The sequence below is a fragment of the Melospiza melodia genome, chromosome 11 (assembly GCF_035770615.1).
Source record: "Melospiza melodia melodia isolate bMelMel2 chromosome 11, bMelMel2.pri, whole genome shotgun sequence".
NCBI classification, from domain to species: domain Eukaryota; kingdom Metazoa; phylum Chordata; class Aves; order Passeriformes; family Passerellidae; genus Melospiza; species Melospiza melodia.
The window spans coordinates 29,117,503-29,135,154 of record NC_086204.1 but is presented as its reverse complement, the minus strand read 5'-3'; the positions used below and the strand labels follow the sequence as shown (position 1 = coordinate 29,135,154).

The 17,652-nt window shown below is 44.2% G+C and overlaps 1 protein-coding gene across 12 annotated transcripts in view; it reads right to left on the bottom strand.

Annotated features, from left to right (window-relative positions):
- Nucleotides 1-68: 68 nt before the first annotated feature.
- Nucleotides 69-17,652, bottom strand: part of NFIA (nuclear factor I A) — a 248,614-nt gene continuing 231,030 nt past the window's right edge. For all 12 annotated transcript variants that reach the window (XM_063166224.1, XM_063166223.1, XM_063166225.1 and 9 more), the window contains one exon: nucleotides 69-7,354. In XM_063166224.1, the coding sequence (XP_063022294.1) occupies nucleotides 7,278-7,354 (77 nt within the window). In that variant the 3' untranslated portion in view covers nucleotides 69-7,277. The remainder of the gene's footprint in view (nucleotides 7,355-17,652) is intronic.

The following is a 17,652-nucleotide window of genomic DNA, read 5'->3' as shown; positions in this document are numbered from 1 at the left end:
GATGCCCACGGTCCTACAGCCGCAACCCCACCCCGTGCCTGGCTGGGAGTAAATAACAACACGGCCTGTTAGCATTAGCAATTTTTTATTTTCCTTTTTTGTTGCATAGGAAATGCAGTACTTGCTTCCAGTAATTGTATTGTAATGTGAGAAGGTGGTAGCACTAATGGTTGAATACAAGAGTTAAACTAATCCACACCAGCTCAAAAAACCTGCGGAGACTTAGTTGAATAAGAATGGATGCCCACAGTGATTCTCAACCAATTACAATTTTTTTCACAGAACACAGTAAAACTAAAATGGTAACTATGAGAGTCAATACAAGTATACTAGAGGCACGAGGGGCCTGACTCATAAAAAAAAATGAACACGACATGGTATTAACACGGGTGTCAAGTGAATTTGCAGCAGATCTTTCACACGGCCGGTGGAAATTTTAGCGCCTCAAATCTCAACCCGCCGCTGAGGGACTGGGCTGGGCTGGGGCAGAGTTCGGGAGAACCCGCACAGCCGGCCAAAATGGAGATTTCTCCTTGATTCTGTTTCCCAAGAATTTCGTGGCCCTGTCCCCAAGGCAGCAGTTGCAACAAGGACGAGCGGCGTCGGTGGCGGATGCCGAGCCGGGCGCTCTCACCCTACCATGCTCCATCTAGAAACTCATCTTCTTTTTGTTTTTCCCCTCATATTAATTTGTGGATGCAGATAAAAGGGGGGGGCATTTCACCCAACACAATTGTTTTTGTTCATGCTCGAGCATAGAAGATTAACTAAGTGGAAAATAGTCTTCCCTAAGAGAAAAAAAAAAGCATCCAAAGTACAAAAGTTCACATTGCGGGCGAGCGCTGGCCCCGACGGAGGGTTTCTCTAGAGCTCAGAGGTAGCGATCGAGCGCGTTTTGTTCTGGCGCGGACAAGATCTCTTTTGCGATCGAGTCGCGGTGTCCCGAGCCCCCGGCACCTGCCGGAGCCGTCCTCCCCCTTTTCCTCCTGCCAACCTGCACCTCTGGCGCTCGGAGCATGGTCCTGGCTGCCTCGCCTCCTCCACGGCCCCTGGCCACCGGCTCCCGGTCTCCGTGGGCTGGGGGAGGCGGAGAGGGGAAGGGGAGGGAGAGCAGGGCCAGCGGGGCTCGCCGGGGCGAAGCCCACCCTCAATTTGGAGGAGAGGAGCCCACCAGCCTCCCGTGTTAATAGCAAAGGAGCTTTTATGAATCGGGCCCAAAGTTTTGTACAGAGTTTGTTTTGAAGAAAAATATTGCAACTGTGCATGAAACTAAACAACCACATGAGGTTTTTTTTTTTTCTTTTTTTCTTTTTTTTTTTTTTTTTTTTTAAAAGGGTTTTTTTTCATTCTATATGAGGAAGTCTGGTGTGAAGAAGGGTCAAGCATGGGTACCTGGTTCACCGCTGCCCATTAAGAAATCTCTCGCAACATGAGCTCGGTCTCATTTGTGGGTTTAAAGGACTGTCCCTTCAATTTGAACTGTTCTTCAGAGCAAGCTCTCTGAATTCTTAGGGTAGCTTTTCGAGACGAAAATCTTACCAGGCACGGATTTCTGGTCTCAAACACCATGTCCTGCCCTCTAGGAAATTAAAAAAAAAAAAAAAAAAAAAAAAAAGAAAAGGAAAAAAAAAGAAAAAAAAGAAAAAAAAACCCAAAACACAAGTAATACTGAATTTAAGTAAATGTATACCTCCAAAATACTGAAAACACCCCAAATCAATAAAGACAGAATTTGCGTTCTCAGTGAAATATCTTTAAACCTATCTGACAAGAACCAAGTCAGAAAAAAAGACTAACATAACTTTGAGTAATATTCATACAGCTACTAAGCATTATGGAATAGCATGCATTAATATTGTACGGTTATTTTACATCACCTATATCAGAAGGTTCTGACAGACAGCGAAGGCTACCGGTGTAGAAAAATCTTACTTCAGAAGAGCAATATAATACAGATTTCACAGGCACTACATTTTAATATATCAGGTATTATGCTGGTTTTCTTATAATTCTTTCTGTCCTAAAGCTGGCATTATAACAATGACCGAAAAGGCAAGGATCGAAGTAAACGGAAAGTAGATACCAAAGTTGATATATTCTTTTCTTTTTTTTTTTTCAGATAGATTAGTGCATAGTTTTCATGCAGATAAACACTGCTATGCATTTACATTGTTGGAAAGCAGAGTGAATTGAGCCCAAGTTGTCACATTTTTGTAAATCATTTTGCCAGCCTGTAATAGCACCATGTAATGGATTTGCATTAAACATTAAATTGATTTCAGAATTGGTGACACAGTATTCACTACAGTTAAGTGCTATGGAATAGCTTCAATGTTACCTGCTATATATCAAAGCAATTTTCATCCCACTGCTTTTTTATTGGAAAAAATAAAAGGAAAATGTACTCGATACTAATTAGACTATTGCGCAGCCTTGGACTTGATGATGGCATAGCTGGGTTTACTGTCAAACAGTAATACATGCATTGACTTCAAGACAAAATTGGCATTGTAAGCTTGATTTAATGAAAATCCTGCCTAGCAGGCAGTGTTAACTTCACAAGACCTGCCTCCGACAGACCTCATGAGGTTGAATTTGTTATTTATTTATTGTTTAGGTGCCATTGAAGCTCTCCTTACATTGTCATGCCGGTTATGGTTTTAATTTTGTTCGATGGAGGCCTTCTACCAACAAAAAAAAAGAAAAAAAAAGATATTTCCAGAGACACAATGCAAAGTACAATATTAACTGACATTCTTAAAAAAAAATAATTCACCACAAGGAAAAAAAACCTGTTTTAGGCTATGTATCTGGGTTTTTTTGTATTTTTGTACAGTAAATATTTTATAACACTGTTACTACAAAGCTGCAAATATACGGAACAAAGAGAACTAGAGAAAGAAAAAAAAAATGTTAGAGGGATTTTGCATATTCCTGTGGGCTGACTGAATACTGTGGAGTTGAGAAAACTTGGTGTTTCTTTTCCCCTTCGACCTTAAGGGGAGGGGGAACAAGCAACAGAGACAAAGTGTACCATGGCTGCCTAAACTCGAAGCCCGAAAGTTTTTCTTTTTATTATAAAGGAAAAAGAATAAATAATAATGGCATTGCTGGGGTGTGCGGCATGAGAAAAGCAAGTGCCCTCGCTCAAAAAAAACAAAACAAAAAAAAATTTAAAAAACCCGAAAAAAGAGGGGGGGAAAAAAAAAAAAGAAAGGAATTAACTTGGGAAAAAGTCAATTCGCGCTAAGCCATCCCTAGGGCTTTAAATTTGGGTGGGCGGGGGTGGGCACAGGTCAGAGAATTTGTGCGTCTGACAGTTCTGGAGAGAAGGAGGCGGGGAGGAAAAAAAGTTCTGGGGTGACTCGGAAGGAGCGCCCGGCGCGGGGCCGGGGCTCTGCGGCCGCCCGCACGGCGGGACCATCCAGGGATGGAGGGATGGATGGATGGATGGATGGATGGCTGGGTGGGTGCATGGAGGGATGGATGGATGCCCCATCCCTCCTGCCCATCCCTGCTCGCCTCCCCGCTCCTCTAAAGGAGGACTAAAACACTGTTTGTTCTCTACACCTGCACAGAACGGAACTGCCGCGTTTCCTGCGTGAGAGGAAGGTGAACGCAAACTGAATTTAGTGTGTAATACTTTACAACCCCTGTTGGTTAACACCCTTGACCTCCTACCTAATGTTTTAAAGCCTTTAAAACATTTTTTTTTCTCGCAATTCTGCTCAGAGTTCCCTAACTTTAGCGTCATCAAACTTAATATGACAAAAATACCTTCAAAAATACAGCATACCTGTAATGTCCATTTACAATGGTTCTTCAGTAGCCTATACTTCTCAAGCATAGGAATATGCTATACCATTGAGAGAAGAAAAATAACTGTATTTAAATACATACAAAAAAAGGAAACGGGAAAGTTTTTAACTTAAATCCAGTTCCCAAAGGAAAAAAAAAAAAAAAGCAATTCTATGAACGCTGCCTTTATAACGAACAATCAGAAATTCCACTAAGCTAATTTGACAGAAATTTTTCCTCATTTAAACAACATTACAAAAGTCCTGCATTATAAAATAGGGTAGAATAAATCAGTGTAATCAATAAAACTATACAACATACAAATTACATATCTTCTGAGTGGGCAGTTTAATTCTCTCTCTTTGCAGCCATGACTACAACATGCTCACTAAAAACAACTAACTGCCCAAACTATTGCTTAGTTTGTTTTGTTTAAAAAAGGGTGCAATTTTATTGTATATACAACCAATTTACTGGTAATACCTTGTCTCATAGCAAGGTTCTGACAAAATGTTTGTCTAGGCTTTTTTCCCTTCACTGTGAAGCACTGAAAGCTGCTATTTTTTTTTTTTTAGTGCACATATGTCTTAATAAAGTAATGCCCAGCTAAGTGCTATAGGGAAGGCAAAGGATGCTGGCTAGAGGATGTGATACCATATACTAACAATCACACAATACAATAGAGCAAAATGACTACTCAACCACTTATCAGACACATATGAAAATCCAAAACATTTTATTTTTTCCTTAAATAGAGAATAACCAGTAAACAATTTTCAGAACTTGGAAGTTTAAAAACGTGCATATAAAAATGGGCATTATATACTTTTATTGAATGTGGATTGATTGCAGTCTGCTAATAAAAATGGGTGTGGGATCTGAAGAAAAAGGAAGTTGTTTTTTTTTTTTTAAGGCTTGCTTGTGAAAGGAACAGTTGTAAAACAAAAATTGCTTGAAGCAGGGTTCAGCTTAGTGCTTCACAGTTTGACTGCTTCTCTAAGAAGAGCCCTTCCTGCATGTGCATTCAAAAATCACAAAAGTACAAAGACAAACACCTAAAACACACTGCGTCAAGTGCAGCACCAACTTTGGTCAAATAAAAAAAAATTAAAAGAAAAATTAATAATTGCTAAGCTTTTCTACATGATATAAGCAGGTATTGCATATTTTCATATATCTGGGAGAAAACAAAACAAAAAAAGGAAGACTCCAAATAAAAGGTAAAATGCAGCAACATCCAAAAATACTGATAATCTAGCATCTACAGATCTCAGAATAGCACTGCCACTGACCATACAGGACAATAAACACTACTCCTATCTGCGGAACAACTAACATCCTATTTAATTCTAGATGTTGGAACTGACAATGGCTGACATAAAAGTCACATTTACAAAAAGTGTCTCCAAATGCTTGACTAGGGAAAAACCCCTTTCAATATAGGAACATGTGCAACAATTCCACAAATAATCGCTATCCAGGGCAAGGCACATTGATATGGAATTTTTTTTTTTTTTTGTTTCGTGCAAATTAAGAAAACAAAACAAAACATCGTTTCAGGGAAAAGATGAGGAGCAAAGTGTCTTCCCAAGAATTTCAGTTACTTGATTGTATAGGACAGTAGTAGAAACCCTTCTGAAGGGTCGAACAAACATAGTTTAAAGGCAAGTGCCTGGAATAGGGATTACAATATTGTGTCTTAATGCACTCTACTTTACCCTACATTAACTATATAAAAATTAGTTACTAACACTAGAACATGCAGAGACTTTCTCTGATTAGCTGGACTCGCCAACCAGAACGTATATATATGTATAGTATAGGAAACCTTCTTAAAGTTGCATGTGAAGCAAAGGGGTGCTCCGCTGTCTGATAGAAAAAATCACTTGCACTCTTTTTTTTTTCTTTTTTTTTCCTTTTTTTTGTACATAAGATACAGGACGTTTGGGGTCCAAACTTCTTTTTTTTTTTTTTTTTTTTTTTTTTTTTCCATTTTCTACTTATTTGTCTGTTTTTTTTCTTTTTTTCATCTTCAGCAAGTGCCCTTGCTTTTGAACTGGCATAAGTTGTAAGAAGATCAGCATCGTTCGTTTCTGTAATGATTTCTCCACAGTCCAGAAAATGTACCAGTTCAGGGACACGAAGGTGTTTTACTTTCTGGACCGTTCTCTCTTATTCCCAAGGTGTTTGAGAACTGATAAACCCTATATTGCCGGAAACACGTAAAATTTGTCAGAATTGGCATAATCCATTATAGTGACTTTTAGCTTATAAAATTAACAGATATTATGATTTCATTTTAGTTATGTGCTTTGATAACAGAAAATGATTAATTAGCATTTAATGTAGTTAACATATTGTGGTAAAAGCACCATTAGATTTGTTTTTTTTTTTTTAATTTTCCTTCAGTTTTAAAGGGATACAAGTTCAACAATAAAAAACATAAAAAGCAAAAATAGCTCCCCTTTTTCTTGCAAGGCTGTTTTTTACCCCAATAATTTAGAGTCCTGGGGTGGAAGGACTTGGAAAACAAAAATAGAATTTTCAACAATCTCTATCTTACAAAGATATTTAGCTATCCAATGAAATTGCACTTTACTCAATTCAAAATTCGATTGTTTTGATTGATTCCTGTCAGTTTCTGTCAAAACAGACCAACTTCCCCATTTCTGCGTGAATTTTTGTGTAATTGTTGAAAATTGCTGAAAAATGTTTTTTTTTAAATGTAAGTGCAGCATTTCAAACTTTTTTCTTTTTTTTCTTTTTTTTTTTTAAGTGAATAGTAGTAGTTTGATGTTTTAAATCGCTCTGCAATCGAGTGGAAAAAAATTGTTGACAATGCTCTTATGGTTCATGTTACGTCTCTAAGTGCCGACTGTAAAAAAAAAAAAAAAAAGAAAAAAAAACCCCAACAACAACAACAACAAAAAAAAGAAACCTGCATTTTTTTTTTCCCCGATATGTTACAGAAAAAAAAAAAAACATGCTCTATGTCTGTCCGGTAAGTTATATATTGCAGAATTCAGCTACTACAAAAGTTATAGTTTAAGTGTGTTTCATGATTTCTCAAGAAGTCTCACACCTGTATGGGAAAATCCGATGAGGATACTGTAAAACAGTTAGGCTCCATATGGAAAGTGTGTTACAACAGCGAGTTGGTAAGCAGCAGCAGAGGCTAGTTCTACTCAGTGTCACCTAACGCTTACACTACCAATGAAACACTTCAAAAGTTATGAAGCCCAACCATTTCCAGCACCATATGAGAAATTACAACAGTCCTAAAGTTGTCTAAAAAAACAACAAAAAAAAAAAATTAAAAAAAAAAAGAAAAATTAAAATCAAATCTCGAGAGAAAGTTACGGCCTTTGCCATTCAACCATAACGTTTGCCATTTCCATGTACGAGTTTGCTGTCGGTGTCTGCTCGCCTCCCCTTCCGCCGATGTGAAGTCGCTGCGCTGCGTTGCTGCTGCTTCCGTGTTACAGAGGTGGGAAGGGGTCTGGTGGTCTGTCCGGTGCGTGGTGGGAAGCGGAGACTTTTATCCCAGGTACCAGGACTGCAAAAAGAGAAAGGAGAGGCATCAGCCCCGGCCGTTCGCTCTCGCCGCTTCCCCAAGGGCTCCGGGCACGGCCGCCAGCCTCCTCCGCCAAGAGGGGGGCTAATTGAGACCGTGACGAATTGACCTAATTACAAAGCTTAATTAAAAATACTGTACAAATCAATATATTTTTTTTCCTCGCCGACAGTCGCTGGACATAGCTACAGATGAACGCGGGGGTCATGTCACGTTACAAGTTATCAATCTTTTTAATAGATGATGGCTTGAAGATCCCTCCAGTTCACTTTTGTCTAATCCCCTGAAAAGGCGATACACATTCGCCTCTCTGTGCCATTTATCACCCTGCAGTCGGGGTTTTCTTGGGTATTTAGGCATGTGCCAGCATAAGCATCTGTTGCTTTATACTGCCCTGCTTCAACTGTCTCGCTGGAACAGATGCACAGAAATTCAACAACAGGGCTGTTTTCTTAGGAGAAATGTGGATCGCTACAGAAAAGCCAGGATAAAGCAAATCTGGGGAAAGTGGATCAGTGAAAATGTCCCGTACCTCTCCCCATACTTGTGTTTCAAAACAAAACGTGGGCCTCAACTAATAGCTTTTCTTTGGGAAAATATTTTTTTCCCCCCTTTTTCTTCTTTTTCCCATAGGGAGGGAATTCCCAGGGAATTCAGCCCCGCAACAATACCGTCCTTAACCCAACGGCGCAGATGCCCGGAGCACAGAGAACGATTTCGCTCCTCCATAGGAAAATAAACACAGTTGGGAAGCTGGAGTGGGCTCTGCTGGAGCCGGGGCAGTGCCACCACACGGGGAGAGCCCACGCCGGCCCCGGCAGGGTCAGCCCAACCTGAACCCGCCATGAATGAGAGCAGTGTTAGGCCCTGGGACCGTGCGCGCGGGGGGATGCTCCTTGGCAGTGACATATTGCTGTGGGAATACACCAACAAGCAGCAACTATTTAGCCTGGAGTAAAGTAATACAACAAGAAAGACTCAGGTATTAAAGAGCCGTTGCTGATACCCCCCGTTTTTTTGCCGGGGCTCCTGTAATATATGAGGTGCGTCCTTGTGCGCGCACGGACCGATGACAAGTTTTACCAAGTTTTTCCTCCGCTCCTTTTCGGGCTCTGACGTGATTGATAGCACAATCAGCTCAGGGAGGACTTATGAACATTTACGGAAGACTCTGAGGCAAGTTTCATGTGGGACCTGGAGATTATGTGGTCTTGCCATGGAGGTAGGAACCGGTAAAATAAATAGCAGGATTGGAGAAGTTGTCCTGCTTCCAATACACCTCATTAACTAACTCTTCCTCTGCTCGCCCTTCTGAATACAAACACACCGGTCCCATATCGGCCCCATCTATTGCCTACAGATTTTATATTTAGACTTACTCAGGCTGCAATTAAACGAAATAGTTCTCATATGTAAAGTTTATAAACAGAGGAAAGTTCTGGCAGGGTTCGTGAAGCGGAGCCAAGTCCCGTTCTCCTCCCTGACTGCGGGGCCCTACTGATTTTCAGGTGGGTGCAGGGACGTGGAGTGTGGGCTGTGCTGCGCTGGAGACATCTCCAACCACCACCAGCACCTCTGGCCATTGCCAGCTCCCAACTTTTCCAAACTTTTCAGGGTCATCCCTCATGCTTTTTGTTTGAGTGTGACAGTTTTTGGCTGGTCTGGGAACTGTGGCACTGCCCAGCAGGGAGAAGTGGGGGTGAAGTGCAAGAAGGAAAGGAGTAGAAGGGTTAAAACTGCAAGGTAAAGGAGAAGAGGGGTTACAGACTGAGGTGACGGAGTTGAGGGGTTACAGACTGAGAGATGATGGGAGTTAGGGGGAGTTAAGACTGAGGTGATGGAGTAGAGCGGGTAAAGATTGAGAGGAGATGAGGCAGAGGGGTTGGACACTTTGAAGTGATGGAATAGAACTGCTGAAAGCTGAGCATTGTGAGGTGATAGAATAGAAAAGTTAAAACTGAAAGGTGATGGAGTAGAGAGGTTAAAAATTCAGAGGCGATGGAGTAGAGGGGTTAAAACTGCGAGGTGACGTTGTGGAAGGGTTAAAGGCTGCGAGGCCGTGGAGCGGAGGGGTTGAACAGTTCCAGGCGATGGTTCCCATCTCCGCTGTCCGGCTGCTCCATGGCCGCTGGCCCGGCACATGGCCCGCCGGTGGCGGGAGCCGCTGCCCTCGCCACTCCTCCCTCGTTTCAAAAGCTCATTTTTTTCTCCCCCCTTTTTTTTTTCTAAAAAAAGCAGGAAATAAAAAAAAAAAAAAAAAAAAAAAAAGAAAGGAAAAAAAAAGAAGCGCAGAGGTTGCGGAGGTGGGGCCGCGCGGGGCCGCGGCTGGCGGCGCTGGGGTCCCGCGGCCCGCCCGGGCTCCGCCGCCCCCCCGCCCCTCGGTCCGTGTGTCCGGCCGCCCCGGCCGCTCCGCCGCTCCGTCCCCCGCCGCCCCGCGCTCCTTCACGCATCTCGCTATTCACCCCGCGCCTCGCAGACAAGGTTACCCCAGAGCGGCTCTGTAATCCTTCACTGAAATAGGCTTTATTGATTGCTCTGGTCTATTGTTCCCTTTTCAAGTCCCCCAAGTTCAAGTTCATCCCGGTGTTACATCATGTCTCGTTGCTAAGGGCAACCAGACAGCCCCAGACGTGACCGCCATCCGCAAGCGCGGCGCTGCGCCCTCCCACCGCCGCCAGCCGCGCTGACGTCGAGCCCCGCTCCCAACACACTGAACTATTTATTCTGCCTAATTTATGACCTCCACAGCAAGAGAGACCCCCACTCCAAAAACCAACACTGTTGTATATTTAATTAATCTGTCTTTCTCTGGCACTTGGGAAAGTTAGACAAAGGTCTAATTATTGTGTGTCGCTCCCCACACTTTTCTTTTTGGGGTGACTATTTGCATGGGAAAAGAAACGGCGAGGCTGGGCGCGAGTCCCCTCCCTCCAAAACACCTTTTTTTCCCCCCCTGCCCTATTGACATTTCATGAAATACTTTAGCTGCTTAAGGGAATTAGAAAAAAAAAAATCTGATGTGAATGTAACTCCTTCGGAGTTGGTATTCAGTAACACAAATCAACTCATGACATGTTTAAATTTAAATGCTAACCACACACTCTGCGAGTTACTTTAAAGGTTAGTTTTTAATCAATAGAAGTTGCTGACTCGGGAGTTTTGAGCGGCGCAGTGCAGCTCTGGGGCCTTTGTCTCGCGTTGGGCTTTCAAACTTTTTTTTTTTTCTTGAGATGATTTTAGCAATGATTTGCAGACACAGAGCGCTATTGTGCTCCTGACTAGCAACATGTCAATAAAGGAGTAGAGTTACCATGCACTAGGGTGTCAATATGACTCCTGCAGACACTGCTCGGCCTTAATACCAATGAAAAAACTTAACCCTTACAGGAGAGACCCAAACCAAACCGCACGCTTGTTTCAAAACTTCCTCTGCATGGCCTCGAGTGAAAAGCTGCTTTTATGGGACCCAAACTCGGAGCGCTTCGCCAACAGCTGCGTCCCGCTCCGCCTGCTCCTGCAGCCCCACTTGGATGAGATGTTTTATGGGCTGAGGCAGCAGAACAGCGAGACAGAGCGCGCATTTACCCAGCAGATCCCACCAGCACCGCTCTCGGGACACTGGTTTAATTTAGAGCATCTTACAGCTGAAGCGCACACACAGAATGATCCTCCTTTTTCTGCTAATCATTTTAATATTAAGATCTCATATCCCCCCTCAAGCCTTCTATACACGTCTAAGTCTTCCAGGATTAGGGCTGAAGAGCACCATTGTTCCTCTGGAGCACCTGTGAAACTTCTCTGCTAGGGAGAGGAGACCTCCGGCCTCAAATGAAAACGTCTAGGAAGCGTATTAGGCACTTGGAGACCCGATAGCTGGGACCTATCAAGGGTTTTTTTGCATGATTAGGGAGCTTAGAATGGAGAAAAAAAAGAAGCCCGGATCCCTACATTTAGATGGCTGAAGTATTTTGTGCCTTGCTTTAGAGTGCTGCCCGATGTCTAAGCACCTCACCCATTTCATCCCTGCAGTTCTGTAACCTATCCGACTGCACCCACTCGGAGCAGGCGGTGTTGCCTTTCTTAATTTAAAATCTCCATTTAAATCATGGGCCCTATCACAGTACGGTCAGGATGATATTATCTCCGTGCTTTTTCATAAAAGAGCCGGTGTTTTATTTCCTTTCTCTCTACTTTGCAGTACTGTTCTCCCAGCGAGTTTAGAGCTAAATGGAGCTAAAGGTCCTGCTCAGTAAAATTGCTGCCACACAGTTGTCGCTGCAACTACGAGTCTGTATTGTCCTGCCCAGCATCTCGCTGTCCTTCTCCAGCACTCAAGGTGAAACATCAGAAAGAATTCTGCAGTCCGGTACGAGATCTTTGCTTCCCTTTCTCCAGTCAAATGAAGAAGTAATCTCATCAGGTTGAAAAGTGCTGACTAAGGATTTAATAAAGTGCCTGCAGATGTGTGTCATCTCTAAGGTATTCAACTCATGTAATGCAAAACAGTTCCACACTGAATGTGCTTATAAAATTCCATTTAACCATTGCAGAGCTCTATTTTACTGTTCTCTGAGGAGTATTATCACACTTTTCCCCCCCACCCCTAATTTACAGCACCATGAAAGTTGAAACTCGTATTTGAGAATCCTCACAGTAGTAAGGTTTTATGATCCATAAACAATATCTACTTGACTGAATCCTAAACAGGAAGTCTGAGATGGCAATTACGGTTCTCTGATAGTGCAAGTCTTTTTGTTTCTTATGCACTCCTGGAGATAGCAGAGACACACAAAAATCCTCCAGCCACTCCTGACAATCAGCTCCTTTCTACAGGAAGAACAGCAAGGAAACGTTCTGTGATTCTGGATATTTAACAAAGTGCCTCATCGACTCCTGTAGCAGTTTCTGCCTGAGTCAGGAGCCCAGGAACAGGCCCATTGTTTATGGAAACCTCCTCAAACCAGCCTTCCTGCACGCCGTCCCTCACCCCCAGCCTCGCCGCGAGCACCTCTCACGTGTTTCCAAGCAGAACGACAATCCAACCCATACTTGTTCCATTTGCTTCTACCTGCACATCTCCTGCCCCAACAATGGGACCTTTCAGCTCGCTCAGAAAGCCGGGGCTGTGCACCCTCCCTATCTGTTTTTCGAATTAAGAAGTTAAACAAAAGTCCTCAAGGGCAAAGTTTAACGCTGCGGAAGGAGGTTGTTAATGTGGAATCCAGAACTGGGTGTGACAGTTGGCTTATTTCTCCGGGCCATGTAGGTTATTTAAGGACATTCACACGTTTGAAACTCTGACAAACTCCACGCACAGCAGCTTTGGCTTCCCCATACCCACTCAGGGCTCAGGCCTGCTCAGTGATAGCTGTTTTCTGGAGGTTGAAGCCCATTTTGTGTGCCCGGCGGCGTGACGGGTCGGTGCCATCGGGACTTCAAAGGCGGCTGCTGCGGCCGTTGCTGCCCCGGGCACGTGCAGGAAGCAATCGCTGCGCGGGCCCGGGCGGAAAAACCCACCTGTGATAAGAGCCTAAATAAAATAAAATAAAATAAAATAAAATAAAATAAAATAAAACCCCACAGCTTTAGAGCTCGCCGGCAAAGCGGCTGTTTGGGCAGCCCAGCTGAACCCAAGCCACGGCCGCTGGCACCTGCGAGGTCTCGCTGCGGAGCGTTGTTTTGTTTGGGGATAACATTTCAGTCACCTCAAGAACTTTGAGGCTCTCACGAACATTAACCCCGGGGAGGTGAATTGGGGTAACGAGTCCTCCTGGTTGCAAAGATAAAAGGAGAATGCGAGCAGTTAGGCAGTGAACCGGGCCTTTTGGCATCACCTTGTGAGAGGTGCCGGGAAGGCTCTTCCCCACGGTGCGTCGTGTGAAAGCAAGGGGACAAAACTGGGCCTTTGATGCCACTTCAAAAGGGTTGCCAGGGTGAGGGGAGACAGTGGCAGTTCAGCTTCTGGTGCGACTGGCTGGAGGGCTCCTGCAGACACAGCAACTGCCTCTGGTTTACCCCACATCTGAATTCATCCCACTCTTCTAGTGCTTCCTCCAGAGTTTCTCCAGGCCCAAAATCTGATCCTACTGTGTAGGACCGAAAGGTGAATATAAAAGACAAGGTCACCTTTGTGCCTATGGAAGTTATTTTCTTAGAGCTGGAATTAATTATTTAGTAATTATATTTTCCAGACTGAAATACCAACAGGGACGTAAGTAGCATGTTGGTCATCCCCAAAGGGACATAAAACAGTGAGAGAATCTTCTGGTTGTCCAACATCCGCACCGGAGAGAGTCACACGCCCCACTCCGAGCACATTTATATTGTCTTGAGGCAGATAAAACCTGTCCCAGGAGGGACACTGCTCTCCAGGCAATGCCTACAGTAGCTCTGCATCCAATAGCTTTCGCGGGAATGCCAGTTGTGGCAAACTGCATTAAATTACGTGCAATAATTCTGTAATATGCACTTTTGCCTGCTGACTATTAAAAATGTATAGTAGTCCAAAACCACTTCTCTCCTGGGACCAACAAACTCACTTCGGGCAAGATTTCTGCTTGGGTTCAAACCTCAAGTTGGGAACAGCTAGTGTTTTTAAATAAGTCACCCCAAACCCTCCCAAACCTATGAAAACACACTCATACAGTAACTCCTGCTGTTGTTCCAGACATCTGAATGTTCCAGTAAAGTGTCCCAGCTGGCCCCAGATGTTTCTTAAGTATAAACCAATGCTCTGAGTGCTGGACCCCCTGCTGCCCCGACCTGGAGCTCAGCGGATTAAAGATTGACTGCGCTATGACATATTCGCATTTAGCCTGAATATAAAACAGCAAAGACTTATCAATGGCAAATGTTTGAAATGTAACCCAGTCAGCAGAGTAGGCTGGCACTCTGAATATGATGTATAAATAATGTATGGGAACTTAAGATCTAAATTAGATCTACAGGAAGAAAACTTTCTCTTTTCTCTGCCTCTAAAAGAAAAGTTCTCTCACAATGAGGTCATTTTCCTGCCCCGTCTTTTGGTTTACAAAATTGCTTTTAGGCAGAGGGTCTTGCCTTTACTTGGGGAACATTTTGCCAGTTACAGTTTTCCTCCAGTTTTCTAAAAAAAAACGAGCAACGAAGTTCACTTATTTGTTAGTAAATTGACTTTGAAATCTGCAAAATAACTTCTAAACTTTGCGTGGTCGGCTGAAAGCTGACTGCAGCCATGCTAAACTGCAACCCTTGCTGTTTAAAAAAAAAGAAAAAAAAAGATAGTGAAGGGAAAGAGAGAGAGGAAAAAGAAAGGGAGAAAGAGAGAGAAACAATCCCATTTTGGTTTTTGTTAGAGGACGGCATACTACATAGATCAGAGACTTTTCAAAAAATAAAAACCCCCACTGTACACAAAGCACAGGAAAATGTGAGGAAAAAAGGAAAAACCTAAAAGCAGCTTAGAATGTGTTAACTCTGCCATTCTGTCAGCTTAAAGAGTATTTTATGCTTGATCAACAGCTCTCTTTTATTATGCTTTTCTTTCATTCATTCAAGACATCAAAGACCAGAACCACCAGTGTACCTGATCTACCAGAAGAACTTGTAAGGGTGTTCTAAAGAAACGGGGGTATTGGGAGCCAGACACCCCTGCGGACAAGGCAGTTCAAAGAGAATATTTCAACAATGATTACATTTTGTAAATCTTTGTACGAAAGACAGCTTATTTCCTGCTTTTTTCATGAAAAATAGATTCTATCCATTAAAGTGAGCCCACAGTATGAAAGTTACTTGAGATCTGAGGTACAGCAAGCGGATTAAGTGGAGGGTGAGATGAAATCTTTGAGAGAGACGATGGCTTTCTCTGATATTTGTCGCTGCCATAAGGTTTTCTGAGTGGGCTAGGAACTTTTTTTTAAAAAAAAATTAAATTTATTTGTAGACTTGCTGGTGGCAGTGAAGCCGTTTGTGAAAGCAAAATAAACTGGAATGAATCAGAAAGGAAAATCGCAACAAATAAAAAAGGAGCAGAGAAAACAAACGGCTGCAAAAAAATCTTCTGACATGTTTGAAAGGAAAACTATATATATTTGCCCCGCTCCGAAAATCGCAGGCGAGCCATTTAAATCCTGCAGACAACTCCGAAGTGCAGCACACAGACCCAAGCCAGCTGTTTACTTTTCCAAGCCCGTGGTGGTTTCTGCATTGATAAACTACATAACCTCACACACACAGAAGGGATTTTAGCTATGCCAGACCTCATTGCTCTGTCCCGCTCTCTTTATGTGCTGTCACAGAATAAAAATGATCCTAACACAAACCCTGAAATAAGATCTCGCTCCAGAAAGAACATCTTTGTAGATATTTCCTGAGTTACTGCCAAGCGGGATTTTTTTCGCCCATTCATCCTTTCAAAGTTTTGCTATAAACATAGCCAAAAATTGTTCTGGAGTAATCAGAAATGACCAAAATATGACCCCCTAGCCAAGGCCAGCTGTGGGCAGGAGGGGAGGAAGCCGCCCCACGCCTGTGGCTGGGACAGCAGCCACCTCTGCCACCACACCTGGGTGACACCCGCCAGCATCAGCACCTCGCTCTCCCCTTCTCTAAGAGAAGGAGGAAACAGTGGGATGCATGGAATCAAAGAGGCAAAACCAACTTTAAACCCACCTCACGGTTTACATCTACTATTTTGAGGTAAAAGCAAATGTGCTGAGAGGAGGGCTGAGTTTTGCACTCTATGCCTCACTTTTAGACAGCCCCATATTTTTCTCTGCTGGAGGCACAGTTAAATTTGCTCAGGAGTGCAACAATCCCATATTTCTTACAGCAGATCTCACTCATTTCTTTCCTTTTATGAAACAACACGTGCACGGGGACTTGGAGCCTCTTATAACCTCATGCCGGGAAGTCCCGTGGAAACTGGGACGGCAGACACACTGCTGCGACTGGACTTTCCAGCATTTTGCTTGGATGAAAGCAAAACCCTCTGACTCCCCGGACTCCATCTCCCCCCTGGACACGGCACAAAAGCCGCTGGGTGCCCAGGGATCCCCCCCAGCCCCCGGGTGGGTGCCCGGGGCCTGCGGTGGCCCCGCTCCCAGCCCCTCACGGCCGCCCTCAGCCCAGCCCAGGCCCCGGCTGCGCCTTCCCAAGTTCAAGTTCAGGTTTAAGGGAAATAAACCGCTCCTCGGGAGCCTGCAGCCAGCCCTCATTTCCATGTGATCCCTCTGAACTTCGCCTGCGCCAGCGCGCCCTGTTTCCAGGGCCCGCCGAAGGAATGTTTTACAGTTAGAGCCCGCAGTGCTTTCTCAGGCATTTCAGACCCAGAGGCCCAAGTTTCAAGCTGCAGCATTAAAAGTTTCCACAGAGCTACTGCAGAGAGAGGGAGGGAGGGGAGGGGGGAGGGAAATGAGGAGAACAATATCGTCTTAATTGTCTCTATATAGCTCCACAGTTAAAGTATTACTTTTTAAAGGGACATAATTTATTCTGGAGGCACGGTGTTATAACAACCAGTACATACTTTCACCGCGGCGTAACCCGCTCTATTCTTCATTGTGCTTTCCGGTGGTGTTGCTTTTGCAGAACTCCTTGTTACGCCGTCCCCGGTACTGTACTTACAGTTTTATTCAATTTAAGCCAGTTCCTGCAGTCCTCAGGCGAGCAAAACCACCCCCCCTACCCCACCAAGCCTCGGGAGTTCTGCCTGCACCAGGACTGCAAAAATAATCTCCCCTCAACCACCGTTTTTTTTCTCCCCCCAAAAGTTTCTTTACTTTTTATTGCTTTAGACAATCGGGGAAAGTCATCCAAAGAAAATCAACCCCCAGCCTGGGCCTCCCAGGCTGGGCTCGCAGCGAGCCAGCCGAGCACACACGCACAGACACACACGTACACACACACAGGGGCTCGCCCTGCACTGCCTGCCCCGTCCCGGGCCGGCCCAGCCACAGGAGCTGTGTGAGGGGCCCAGGGCTCCCAGTGGGATGGATGGCTCTGCCAGCAAGCTGCTGCAGAGGCTGCTCTGCAGTTTGGGGTATAAAAGGTAGCTTTCAGCCTTTTTTTCCCCCATTTCTTCACTGGAGAGCAGGGAGGAGGGAAAGGTGACTACAGCCTTCAGAGGTTGAAGGCTGAGGTGGCCTTTCCTTTCCCTGGTCATGCAGCTCTCATATAATCCTGGCTCTGACAGCCCCAGTGGAGCTGTAGGGGACCCATCCACCACCCCAGCCCTGTCCAGGGGCTCCCTGTGGTGTAATGGGAGAAGACCCATAGTGGGTCAAAAGGTACTTGACCTACAA